General features: G+C 46.0%; 1 protein-coding gene across 1 annotated transcript; it reads right to left on the bottom strand.

Moving 5' to 3' along the window:
- Window positions 1–2453: 2453 nt before the first annotated feature.
- Window positions 2454–12909, bottom strand: CHGB (chromogranin B; the record flags this gene model as incomplete). Its single annotated transcript, XM_081997680.1, has 5 exons — window positions 12733–12909; window positions 8593–8636; window positions 7224–7317; window positions 3730–5498; window positions 2454–2537 (listed from the first exon to the last, which is right to left on the bottom strand). Exons 1-5 carry the CDS (start codon window positions 12779–12781, stop codon window positions 2454–2456), a joined length of 2040 nt encoding a protein of 679 aa, XP_081853806.1. The 5' UTR covers window positions 12782–12909.
- Between the last annotated feature and the right edge of the window lie 356 nt (window positions 12910–13265).

The following is a 13265-nucleotide window of genomic DNA, read 5'->3' as shown; positions in this document are numbered from 1 at the left end:
AGGTCGGGATGGGTGGGCTGAAAAGCCAGCTTCCTCCCTTGGGCTCGCTTGCCGCCAGAAGGGCTGTTGCTGGGGAGGTGACAACGCAGGCAGGGCCAGGGCCTGGTCCAGTAAAGGTATTGCTGCACCGAGAGAGACGTGGGCGCTGGGTTTATTCCCGCCTTTTGTCACAGACACACAACTGCCTTCACTGTGCAAATTCGCTGAAAGTAGGAGCGGATAAGAAGAAATAAGTAGCTACCAAGCTTTCCATTCCTGTGTTTTGCTAAGACTACACATTAAACTTACCATTAACTAGAGGTGCATGAGCCAGAAGCAAAACGACGCTTTCTCAGAAGCCAAAATCAACATTTCTGCTTCATTTGATTTCCTGGAACAAGGTTATGCATCTTCATACACCAATACTTGTTTTAAATTGTACCACCTAGCTTCAATGCCAAAAGCATGCAATTTGCCTTTAAATAATGCAAATTAATGTAAATTGTATTGGAGAGCTGTTTAAAAAAAGAGATCTCATGTTACCCATCAAAAAAAAACTTGAACAGGCGATGCAAATTTGTAGATAAAAATGGAACAGGCAGCAGCAATCAAAAAAACTGTTCGGCTCTTGGCGCTTGTGGCGTCGCCCCACAGAGCAACACAAGCAGAGCAAAGGCGACAGATAAAAGCACTGCTACAGCGCTCTTGGAAGCCACTGAACGATACTTGGGTTGACACTCTGTCAAGGGACACGTTTTTAAGCAAAACATTGCTGATTCATGAATGCAAAAGCTTAGCTTTAAAAAAAAATTCATTACTGAAGTTGCACACTTGAACAGTTCAGAAAGTTTTCTATGCTACAGCTAGAGCTATTTGCTTCCAGGTATTCACATACTCACAGACGTGCTTTCTGTCATACCAGCTGGGAAAAAAAGTACCATGCTGCAATACTTACTGTGTAGTACTATAAATTTTAAAAGGGAAAGGCTCAGAATTTACAGCAAACAAAGTATTTGTGCAGCTGGGACACTTCCTCACTTTCCTTACTGTTGCTGGAGAAGTCTGGTGAAACTGTGGTCCTACTACAGTCAAAATTCTGTCAACTTTTTTGAGCCAGGATTCAATCTTCATGTACCTTAACCAAAGAAGATGAAACATTTGAGTGGTCTTACCAAAATCCCTAGGCATAGACATGCTCAGACAGTTCAGTTGTCAGTATCTCACCGAGTGTTTTCACTTCATATTGCCTTACAGTTAATTAGAGAGTATGTTTGTGTTTTAATGAGCAGGTGGATTAAAGGGGTTAAGCTGAGATGGTGGATACTGCACATTTACTGATAGTGTGACTCAGCTGAATTCCTGGTATAGCACCTCTCTCCTGTGTGGGGTGTTACACAAGCAACCGAAGACACTGTCACAGCAGAAAGTCTGTAAAAAAACACATTTGGGTTAAGTTAAATTAAATTGAACCCCAGATACTTGGAGTAATTGAGATTAGTGATGGGATCATTTCTTTTAATGCTTGGTAGTTCTCATAAGATTACCAAATGGCTCCTTCCACACACCCCTCGCTCATTCTCCGTAAGACATCCTACTGCCTATCACACAGAGCCCATCCCGCCCCCCGCTCGCTGGCTGCCGAGAAACTCGCATCATGCCAGATCAGCCCTGCTCCAGCGCAGCGCGCAGGCTCTGCGGCACGCTCTCCACGACCTCCTTGCCTGCCATAGGCAAAAAGAACTTGGTGGCAAAGCATATTCAGTAGGTGATTACGTTAACGGGACCATGTAGACTGAACGAGTGGCAAAACCAATCTAATCTACTACATAATGCACTGATTCTGAAGCACCACGTGTTTTCCAAATTAACAAGCACCTGTTTGGTGTTGCAACCTCTTTGTTTTTTAATGACTAGTTTCCAGAACTAAACAATTCACAGCACATTTCCAAGTTACTGGAGCAAATTAATTGGCATTCCTTCTAACCTCTCGTGCTCTTCCCAACTGGGAAATAAAAGGCACAGATAGACTCCTTGTAGCTTGTAAAAAATAGCAGCGAACCACAGGTGAACATTTTGTATACAACCTATCCATCTGGTAGAGGTTACTTTGAAATAATCCAATCAGTCAAATAAGCAAGGAGAAAGTTTGGTCCAAGATCAATGGTTTTATTATTTCAAACTCAGACAAATATATTTCTATAGAAGACCACTAACACAATTCTTTTCACAAGCATATTAAAAATATCTGCCTTGCATGAAAGGTTATAATACTAAAATTCATGCTATTCAGATCTCAATAGCATTAATAGCAAATTAAAGACATTTTCAGCTATATAAATCACTACACTATAGTGGACAGTAGGTAGTATTTCCTGTTTTTAGGGCGAACAACAATCCAGTGGCAGTGAATTTACTACAAAATACAGGTATTGTGAGTACAGCTACACCTAGCTTTGAAACGCCAAAGCAGATCTTCAGCCTCTCCTGTTGTCATTAAACTTCTCAGCTATCTTCTGCAGCTCCAAATCCATAGCAGCCAGGTTTTCCAGTTCTCTTTCCTGTGAAAACATAAAGAGCGTTTTACACATCAAATAACGTCAGCAAATGTTTTGTTCCATGAAAATGAGAGAAAAAGACCATTTCTGAAGCAGACATCTCCTGCTACTTGCTGGTCCCTGGGCAGACTGCTGGGGTGAGGGGTGTTAACTGCAGCGCAGCACACACTTTGGAGATTTGTGCAGTTTCCTGCTTTTAACCAAGTTAGGGCTGGGGAAAGTTATTAAAACACTCATTCTGAGACCTGGCCCTAATTACAGCTTGATCTTTTTAGCCCTGAAACACCATTTTCTAGCAGTCACCTCCTGCTTTCTCACAGCTGCCATCCCCTGCAGCGTGCAGGCACTCCTGCCCAGGTGAAGGTCCCTTAGGATGCTACAACCTTACGATCACAGTGGTTCAGGCTTGTGACACACAGCAAGCACAGGGTGCAACAAGAGGAACACCTCCACATCAGCAGATAGGGGGGAAAAAATTATGCAGCCAATTCTTGTTTATTATGATGACTTGCTAACACTGTTTAACCTCTACATAATTCAGTATTAAACCTCCATGACTCCCAGCCCAGTTTTGTGCAATAGAGACAGTGACATGCACGAGGAGCATCCAGCTGATGGGTGTAGACTCAGTTTTCCTGGACACTGAAGCAGAACAGGAAGTCTAACAAGAAAAGGATTCACACACGTGGGGACTACATGCACAAGTCAGGCTTACAAGTGCAAGCCAGGTTCTGCTCTGCAGTTACACCTGGGAAGTTAATGGACAGCTGAATCTCATTCTAAATCCCCAATTTGCTTCTCAGCTGTACATTTTAAACAGCCCAACAGACCAAGTGGTTCTTGCTAATTACCCTTCTGCTCCTGCTGCAACAGGCATCTTTATTAGTCTGTAAGGCCCTAGAGGAAGAAATCTCCTTTCTCTTCCTGTCTTGCAGCAGAGGGAAGCTCATGAGGATGCACATTGTCTTTTTTTTTTTTTTTTCCCCTCCAAACTGTGCCCTGGGGTAGTTCCACTGAATTCATTCAAAGAAAGCAGATTTTCAAATGACTGAAGATCTGGCTCTCAGTATGACTTGACTTAATCTTGTTTGTGTTTTTCCACACACAGCTTACCAGCTGCCTTGGGAATGGATTTAGAAATGTGCACATCAAGTCAGCTTCCCCTAGCTTTTCAGAGGAACACCTGTACACATACCTCCTCTTCTGTCAGAGGCCTCTGGCTCAGACTTCCTCTGTCATTCCTGACTATGTGACGCTTTTTCATGTCTTCTCCAGAATTGTACAACTCTGGGAATTCAGCCGATTTCTTCCTGTAATTCAGAAGTTGTGCGAGTTGATCCATTTTTCTGTATTGCCTTTTCATATCGTATCTGTTCATTTTGCCAAGATTCCTCTTCTCGGTGTGTCCATCGTTCAGAGCACTTAGAATTTGCTTTTTCTCCCACCAGTCATAGTCATTATATTCAGGGAAAAGACTCTTCTCGTTCAGGGTGGGCCTGCCTTCCTCTTTGTCCTCCAGAAGCTGCTTTCCTGTGGTGTCCCTTTTCTCAGAGTGCTGGCTTTTCCACCACAGCAGTGGGTAAAAAGGGCTGTAGGATGCCATGGTTCTCTTCTCATTCTCGGCAGGGAGAGGGCTTCTGTACTCTTCCCTCTCTCCATATCTTCCCTCCTCCATATTCTCTTCATTTTTCATCTGATCACTGCTGTGATGCTTCTTTTCCACTTCTTCCCCCTCCTCACTGTTGCCAGCGTAGCGCTGCTGCTCTACAATGTCCTCAGTGCTATAGTGTCTTCTGGCCTGCCCTTTGCGCTCCCGAGCGTACGCGTTCTGTGACCCTTCATAATCATCGTCCCACAAGTGGTATCTCCCTCCAGCACGATGCTGCTTCTCCTTGCTGCCACCGCTGAGATACCTGTCCAGCTCTTCCTCACTTTCATCTCCAATATATGTCCTTCCCTCGGAATGGTGCCTCCTCGCCTCATGTGATCCCTCATGGCGTCTCCTCTCCTCATGCCATTTCTCATTACTTTCTTCGCTGTGGCGATGTCTCTTGTTTTCTTCTTCACTGCTCTCTTCGCTCTGCTGCCACCTTTCTCTGTACTCATCACTTCCCTTGTCTGCATGCTCCTCCACTTCTTCAGACCCATGCCTCCCATGATAACCACTCTTCTCCTGACGCTGTTGCTCAGACTCCTCCTCATGTTTCTGATGGTGGTTCCTTTTGTCCCAGAGATGGGCCTCCTGTGTGTTTGATTCCTCAGCTAGTTCCTCTTTCTCACCATCATGGCCCTTATTCTCTTCAGAGGAGTCACCCGTTCTATGCTTCCCATGATAACGTTTGGGTTTGTAGGCTTGCTTTTCCTCCTCTGTTTCTTCACTCTCATCAGATTCTTCATGCTCTTGCTGATGGGAGAAATCACTTTCCTTAGACTCGTGGTGGTATTTTTCACTTCTTTCTTCCTCTGCCTTTCCCTCTTCACCTTCATGAATTCTTTTGTAAGGGCTCTGCATTCCCTCCTCTGAATGCCAGTGGCCCATGGGACGCTGATCATTCCCATGAGGGAACTCTTCTGCGCTCGTGCCTCCAGGCTGGGACTTCTTGTTGAGAACAGCATGCTCTACCTCTTCATCATGACGCTTGCTCTGTTTGCTTTCTTCTTCACTGTGGTAGCTCTTCTCCTCCTCTCTCCTAATTTCCTGATAGTGTTTCTTTTCTTCTGTATGAAGTCTCTCTTCTTCAATAGGTGCCTGGTGTCCATCCTCTTCTTCCTTGCTTTTACCTTCCTCGTGAGCAAGTTTCTCCTCATCACTTCCTTTCATGTACTTTTTAGATTCCTCTTCTGCCTGACGACTTTGTTCTTTCTCCACACTCCCAGTATGATATTTTTCCATCTCTGCTGGGTCTTTCAAATGCCTCACTTCAAGTTGTTTGTTTTCACTTCTCTCTCTGTCATTTCTACCACCTACAATAACAAAAACAACATAATGAAGTAATCCAACTCTCCACTGAAGAATTATTTCAGTTCAAATAGATAATTGGCAAAGTAACACATGAAGATTTGGACAGAATTTATTTTTTAATTTTGCTTTTAAAATTAGTAGCTTTTCTAACATTTTGTATGTTTGCCTAGAAAAGCATTAACTAACTTTCATTTAATTAGGCATTTGAAAAGTTACACTGAAAGTTCCAGCATATTTTTTCCTCTCTGGCTTTTTTTCTTTGCGATCACATTTTTAGTATTGAGTTGAATTAACTCTCATTCCCATTAAAAATCAATAATGGGATCTGGAGTGTGTTCAGTTCTTCGAATGTCAGGCTTTATCCATCACATATGCTTATTCACAAAGACAACAACCATCTATTTCAAGCTACTCGAAAATATCCTGGGCTTTTAGCAAATGTTAATGTTCTAAATTGACTGGGGGGAAAAAAAAAAAGAAAAAAGAAATCTGTTACTTTGCAATGGTTATGTTTAATCAAGTCATGCTCCTTCCACTATTTCCAAAATGCTAAATGAAAATCTGACTGACCACAATGGTAACAGTATATTTCTAGAGATATTTCTGCTTCACTTGCACCTGGGTAACATCAGAAATAGATCACAAATCCTCAAAGTTTTCAGACAATAGCTGCACGGATTTAAAAATAGCTCATTATTTCTGAAAAGCTTCTCATTATCTGATATTCTTGGAGGAGATTTGTCTAATGGCAAAAATACAGTTCTTATCCTCTCTTTCCAGTGTTTTTTTTCATTTTCCAAAACATGGCAAACTATACAGTTTTTTTCTGAAACTAACAATGCCATAAACAAAGCTTGACGCCTGATGGCATTCAGCATCTCCTAGAATTTTGGGGCCGAGTTAGATGCAAATACATGTATTCCCAAAGCCCAAACCCCAACCTATTCTGATGCCTATATTAGGGCCATGCAATTATTCCCTCTAAAAATGAGCAGGAGACAGATGGGTTTCATTATTGCTTCTTGCTGGCAGGTAAGTTCAAGAGCCTTTTTATTGTTCCATAATCAAATAAATATAACTGGGCAGAAAAGAAAGATGCGTGTTCTGCAGTTTGGCACAGCGTCGAACTTAACCACACTTCACTACTGACAGTCATCAAACATGCAGACAGGCTTACACCTCGACATCGAGGCAGCTAAGCACCATGCCGTAGGAATGAGCTCATCTGAAATTAGCACTCCCGTACACGTCTCCAGACCTCCGCAGTCAGTACCACAAACTTGAATAGTTTCTGGGCTGAGCAAGAGAGTCCCCTCTCCTGAGCTGGGCATGGATTCAGTTGCCACCAGGTGCAGGAGCCTTGTTGATTTAAGCAGTGGTTATGTGAAGCCAGTTCCTACGCTCTGGGATGCATTCAGCATGTGGTCCAAACCCAGGCACGTTTGTTGACCTCTCAGGCTACCTAAAGAGCTTGTCTAGTTCTCTTAGACTCTCCAGGTGGCTTAAGTAGAGAGCCACATGTGTTAGCCAAGAATCACTGACCATTACCTGGTCAGGCTGTTTGCTCTTTGACCAAGACAGACTAAACAGAAGGAAATCAGGATTTTGACACTGAAATTTGGAGGCACCAGTTTCACATGGGCTGAAATAACAGTTCACCAGCTCCAACACAAGAGAGAATCCATCTACCAAATTCCTTCCACAAGTTCAGCCAATGTTGTACTTACTCTTCTTCAGGATTTCTTTGCATTCGGGATTAATTGCTGGTGCATTTGGCTTAGATAGAGCGTTGGACAGAACTTCCACTATGCACTGTGTTACCTACAAGAAACATAACAGGAGAAAAAAATTCTCATGGTAAAAATGGAAATCCTACTTCTGAGCCAGTTAGTGAGGAAAGCTAGTTTAGGATTAGAGTTCAGGCTAATATTTATGAATTTCGAGTAATCCCCAGATCTACCACAACTTCCTGTGCATTTGGGCAACAAATGCTTTGCTCCTCACTCCCATAACAGTAAGAAGAGGACAGTCATTAGCTCTTTTTATCTCCCCTTTTGTTTGCACAGGTAACAAGCTCCTTTTGTACATTTTTAAATACTAAATACCCTATTCAGCACAAAGAAGAGTCAAACAAGATGTGGTAACAGCACCGTACAAAAAAATAACCAACACAACAGACATTCAAAAGATGAAGATCATCCTGTAGGATTGGTCCAAATGCGGATGCTGCAAAGGTGTTACCGGAAGTATTGCGTGGGTTGCCGCTAAACCAAAAATGCCTTTATACCCTCTGTAAGTGACATGCGCCACATTTTTTCATGGGTATGTGCTGTAAGACCTGCCTCTTTTAGCACTTAACATTCAGCTGAATAGTCTTCTGGAAGCAGAGGAAATTGATTTAGCAAAGTCACACGACCTCCTCTAATCCTAAGCACTACCAAAGTAGCTCTTCTGTACAAATTCACACTAAATGATTTTCAAGTGTTGAAGTTGTTGGTTGTGAGCAAGAGCTCAGATCATCAGGGGTACGCAAGTCTCAGGCCGACAACCTGGGTGGCTGGATGGGAGGAGACAATAAAACATTTATATAGCCATTTGTCTTTTTAGTTATTACCAGGTGTTTACTAATCTAAATGATCACACTAACAACCAGGGGAAAGGGTCTGATGTCAGGTTAGAGGTGCTGAGTCAAACAGGCTAACAATCTCTTTCCAAAGCAGGAGATGGGAGGACTGCATTAGAAAGTCCACCACATAGCTGGTGACTGTAGATACTTCATCTTTCTTCAAAGTTGCCATCTCACTTTTTATAGTACTATCATATAAGGTTTCAGATCATTTTTCAGGCAGCTGTACAACGTAGAGTTTCAAAAGCACCACACTGACACAAGAAGCCAGCTTCCATTTTCATCAAATGCATCAAAGTGCATGCAGGTATCTTCTGACAGCTAAAGGGACTCAGAGTTCCACATCACTGATGATCTCTTAAAGAGTCTACCCTTAGGAAAAAAAGCATTACCCTGAGAGTTTAAAGAAAAAACATGGAGAGCATGTGACTGATATTTTCTCAAATTTGCTTTGACATACAACTACTCACCATTTCTTCAATATGGTCTTTTTCCACTGGAACTGTGCTGACACCTAGAATAAAAACAAATTATTACAGACTCATTAATTCCAGCAACAAGCATCACTGACCGGAGTCCTCAAATTGGTCTGATGAGACGGCTTGAGTTTTGGGTTGGCAGGTCAGTAAACCAGACATACATTTGCATTACATACTTTCTTATTCAGGATGGAAAAGAAATGTAAAGTTGCAGCCTGGCATGAGAGAAGAGGCATGTTGACATTTCTAGCACAAAAAGAATATACATAAAAAAATAGAAAGCAATGCTTAAATTCCGAGACCAGAGCTTTACTGCAAGTCAGGTTTTTATGTAGTTCTACCTGTTTGGTGGTAAAAACAACAGGCAACAAACAAGGTCTGTTTGCACCCCAAGAACCTTTTGGCTTCTGCCAAAAGTGGGGGGGTGCCAAGGGTTCTGCCAAAGGGCTCTGTGTGCCCCCACAACCACCTGCCCAGTAGGAGACCATTCTTCAAGGCTTTAAAGCAACTATTGCACCAATACTACTGGAGAAATCCTGTCTCGCTTGGGTAGGGGGTGGCTTCTGGAAGGAAGGACAGAGCCAAAAGAGACAGGAAAATTTCCATTCACCAAGTGGTCCGTTATCACCCCAAGAAATAAGAAAAAAAATCAAATCCCAGTGGAAAACAGTACTCTGGAAGGATGCGGCACAACCCATCTACTCTCTCTCTGTTCTGAGGACACGTGGGGTAATTAACACCTCCTTGCACCATTTCTACTGTACCTGGTCCAAGGTATTTGCTTTTGGAAAGAACCTGTTGCAAATGAAACCTCTATGCTGCTTTATTTTGCCATCACTGCTGCATGTGCCTCCAGCTGGTTAATGAGCTTGGCTGCTGTGCATTATTAATAAACCGTGTCAATTCTCATCCACCTTGAGATTTGCAGAAGAGAAGTTAAACACGTCTGCCAGCCACACACGAGTATGTAGAGGCAAGGCTTATTGTATCATGGCTTCGCAGACTTACCACATAGTATATAAACACAGTACACAAACATACAGCTTGGGGTGCAGTTCTGAAGTCCTTACACAAGTCAGGATAGTCTTAAATACATCTACCACCCCCTCTGCAATACTGCTTGGTTGGGACAGCGAGAGATCTTCTGTAACAGATGAACACCGAGCAGATTATGGAGACGAAGGGGGTCAGCTTACCTTACAGCATTAGGAAAACTAACACTGCCCCAAGGAAGTTTCTTGCAGAGCAGACAAGAGCGTGTAGCCTTGCACTATTGAACGCAACAAAATCTTTCTCCTTTTCTGTGTCTGCAGAGGCAGCAGACATCCTCTTCAGCACTGACTCTGTGTGTAATAACTGCACACAACACAGTAATAACTCTCCTGGTATTTCTGTCCTCTATTTTTGCTCCCGCAAACACATATGTGGGAAATGTGCTTCTCCAGCCCCCATCTCTTCTCTGCGTACACAACTGCGACCAGAGAAAGGAACCCACACGAGGATAGCACAGAAGGGATTCCCCTAAAATAGCACTACATCCCTACCCCATCGATTCCCCAGAACGCCAGCTAGTGTGAGGGGGAGATGGTGCTATACAGAGCCAACCCTCTCCCCCACCTTTTGCGTTTGCTGATGACTGAGCCAGGCTGTAGGTTACTTTATTTACTAACCTATTATGCAAATAACTACCACACTGCACAGTGCTGACGCTGCTGCAGTCTAACCCGCCCGCATCCTCCATCTGAGCACGGACGATAAAGATGTACATACACACAGGGGCAGGAGACTGGCAGCAAAGTCCCTTCTACTAAAAAAATCATTATCCACTAAAAGGACATTCTCCCAATCCCACAGGGGTTGGAGACGCTGCTCTTACGGCACGAGCTGCTCATGGTCACCACTTACATGTAAGCAGAGGGGATGACCCGCTTCATTGCCTCTTCTTGATGAGACTCCTCTGGTCCTCCAGCCCATGAGAAATCATGACACACACAAGGGCAAACATCAGATTTTATCCTTTTAGTGATGCTGCCACAGTACCTCTCCTGTGAGTTACACCCAGCTGATGTGATAAAGCACAGAACAAATTTCTGAACATCTTTTGCTATTAGAGATGCCAACTTCAGGCTGCCTCTCAAGAGCTCTGCCAGTGGTGTGAGAATATAAAGTCAGGTTGTACTCACTGCCTTTGCCCTGTCGTTCCAAAGCTCCCGTCTCTCCAAGGATATTTACAGATAGATTAATGACCATTAAGCAAGTGCTTGGTTAATGACAAACGCTGACATTCACAGACAAAGAGGAAGCATTAGGCTATCATAACAATGTCAGAAGTAGTAAATGGTTTTGGACATATGTCATATTGACCTGCCCGGAGGAACAAAATAAGTATCCAATCCATCCCAGAGCCTGAAATAATACATTGAGGCAGCTGCTCTGCCAGAGCTGAGATAGGAAGCCCGTGGGGAGCCAGAATGCCCCACTTTACACCGGTGCTGGCAGCGCTAGCCCGTGCCAGCTGGCAAGAGCTCCCTACAGGGCCACTTGCCAGCTGGAGATGGCTGGCCAACACCTCTGCCTTCCTCTCCACATGTGCTCAGGAGAGGTGAAGCCATCATCCTGGCACTGCCAACAGCATCGGGCAGCAGGGCACCCACCCACCGGGCTTGCGAGGACACAGCAGATGGTACAACTGCAGGGTTTCACAGCAGAAACAAAGTCAGAGCACACTCCGAGATGGAAATCCTTCCCCTGCCCATGCAGAAAAGCAGACCACAGACCCACAAAGTAAAGCAAAGCCCTGGGTCTGCTTTCCCCTCCTGAAGGAAATCTGCCCAGGCAGTTACGATCCGACTATTTCATTTCTGCAGAAGCGCTGAGAGCTGATGAGATCATGAAAAAGAATAAGGAATGCAGGACAAATTCAGGTGGCTGTTGCTTGCATCTCCAAGATTGGGACAGATCTTTTGGTGGGTCCCTGATGAAATCCCCACACGGCTTTGTTTCATTAATGCCGATGACTCAGTGCAGTGCCATCGCTCATCAAAATGTCAGCAAAACCCTTTCCTAGGAAAGATCACGGAAACTTTGGCATATTGATTTGTAGAAGGAGCACTAGAAAGTTCTTTAAGTCAATGTTTCACTGATTCCCAGCCCCAAACAAACTCCTCAGTTCACTGATTCTGGCTGACATTTGAAAGCAAGACAGACAAAAAGGAGGTAAAAAGATACTTCACCCATTTGATGGCATAAACAGGAAAAAATATTTGGTAAGAAATCCCCATGGGGTCTGTGGAATAAGTCTGGTGAGCTTCTCTGGGTTGAGGTCTCTCTCCCCACCTTCCACCCTCCCCTTTGATTACAATAAAGACACTTGAAGGTAGCTGACTTCATTATAGAGTTTCTCTACAAGCCCCAGAAGCGCTTCCCTGTGGAGACCTCTAATACACCTAAAGCCGAATTACTCAGCCCAGAATGACACCTATTCTTCCAAGAAATGATGTAGTATGCATAAAAAGCTGTAAAGCCAAGTGACCACCTCATCCTATTGTGTTAATCTTCATTTCACAGTGTGGCTTTAATATTTAGCGCCACATGCCACAAAATTTTTCTGTTTGTTAAAGCTGCAGACCTGCTACTTTACAACCACCTCCCAGTATCCGGAACCAGCTGGCAAAAATCTCGCAGCACCGCTCGGATAAAATTACATTGAGAAGTCTTTGGGGAAAGACACTGGGGCGGGGGGGGAAGTACGTTAAAAGCAGCCAACCAGCCCCGCACAGCGAGAGGGAAGGGGCCGGTTGCCGCTGGCCCGGCAGCCGGGGCAGCCCGGGGGCCCGCGGCTCGCTCCCCCTGCTTGCCTACGGCCCTCCCTCGCATCGAGCCGGCCAGAGGGGCGACTGCGGCTGACGCAGAGCGGGCCGGGCGTGACGTCATACACCCACCGATGGCGTTACCCCTCCGGTAGCGGGGCGCCCCACCGCTCTTCAGGGGCCAACCTCTCCCCCCCGCCGCCTGCCCCCCAAACCAGCCCGCGCCCGGGGCGGGGGGGCCCTTTCACTCGCCTCTCCCTCAGGGCGAGGGCGTGCCCCGCCCGCCCCGCGCGCGCTCGCTCGCTCTCTCTCTCGCGCTCACCTGCCAGGGCGGCGGCCGCCAGGAGGCCGAGCAGCGCCAGCGGCCCCATGCTCCGCTCCGCTCGGCGCGGCGGCTCGCCGCTATTTAAAGGGGGGAGCGGGGGCGGAGGAGAGGGGCGGTGGGCCCCGCCGGGAGCCTGCGTCACTCCGAGCCCCCGGGGGCGGTGCCGCCGCTTCCTTCCCCCCCCGCCCCGTCCTCTCCCCCATAGCGGCGCCGCCCGCGGGACCCCCTCGGCCCGCGTCCCCCCCGCCGCCGGCCGCCCCCTCGCCGCACCGCCTCCCTCCGCTCCATCCCGGCCCCCGCGGCTCGCCGGCACGGGGGACGCTTCTCCCAGGCCGGGAAAGCCGAGCTCATCTTCCCTTCCTGTGCAACTACCGCACCACCTCCTCCTGCCCCCCCCCCCCAATAGTCCTCCTGCCCCTCTACACCCCCCGCCCCACCATCCCCTCAGAAAAGGAGAAAACCGGGGTTCTCGGCCCCTTTCTCCAGCTCGAAGGGTGCCGTATCCTCCTCGGGTCCTTCCCACCGTCAGA

This window comes from Phaethon aethereus (genome assembly GCF_964289735.1).
Source record: "Phaethon aethereus genome assembly, chromosome: 3".
Classification (NCBI taxonomy): domain Eukaryota; kingdom Metazoa; phylum Chordata; class Aves; order Phaethontiformes; family Phaethontidae; genus Phaethon; species Phaethon aethereus.
The sequence above is the reverse complement of the archived record's forward strand: the minus strand, read 5'-3'. Positions and strand labels throughout refer to the sequence as shown.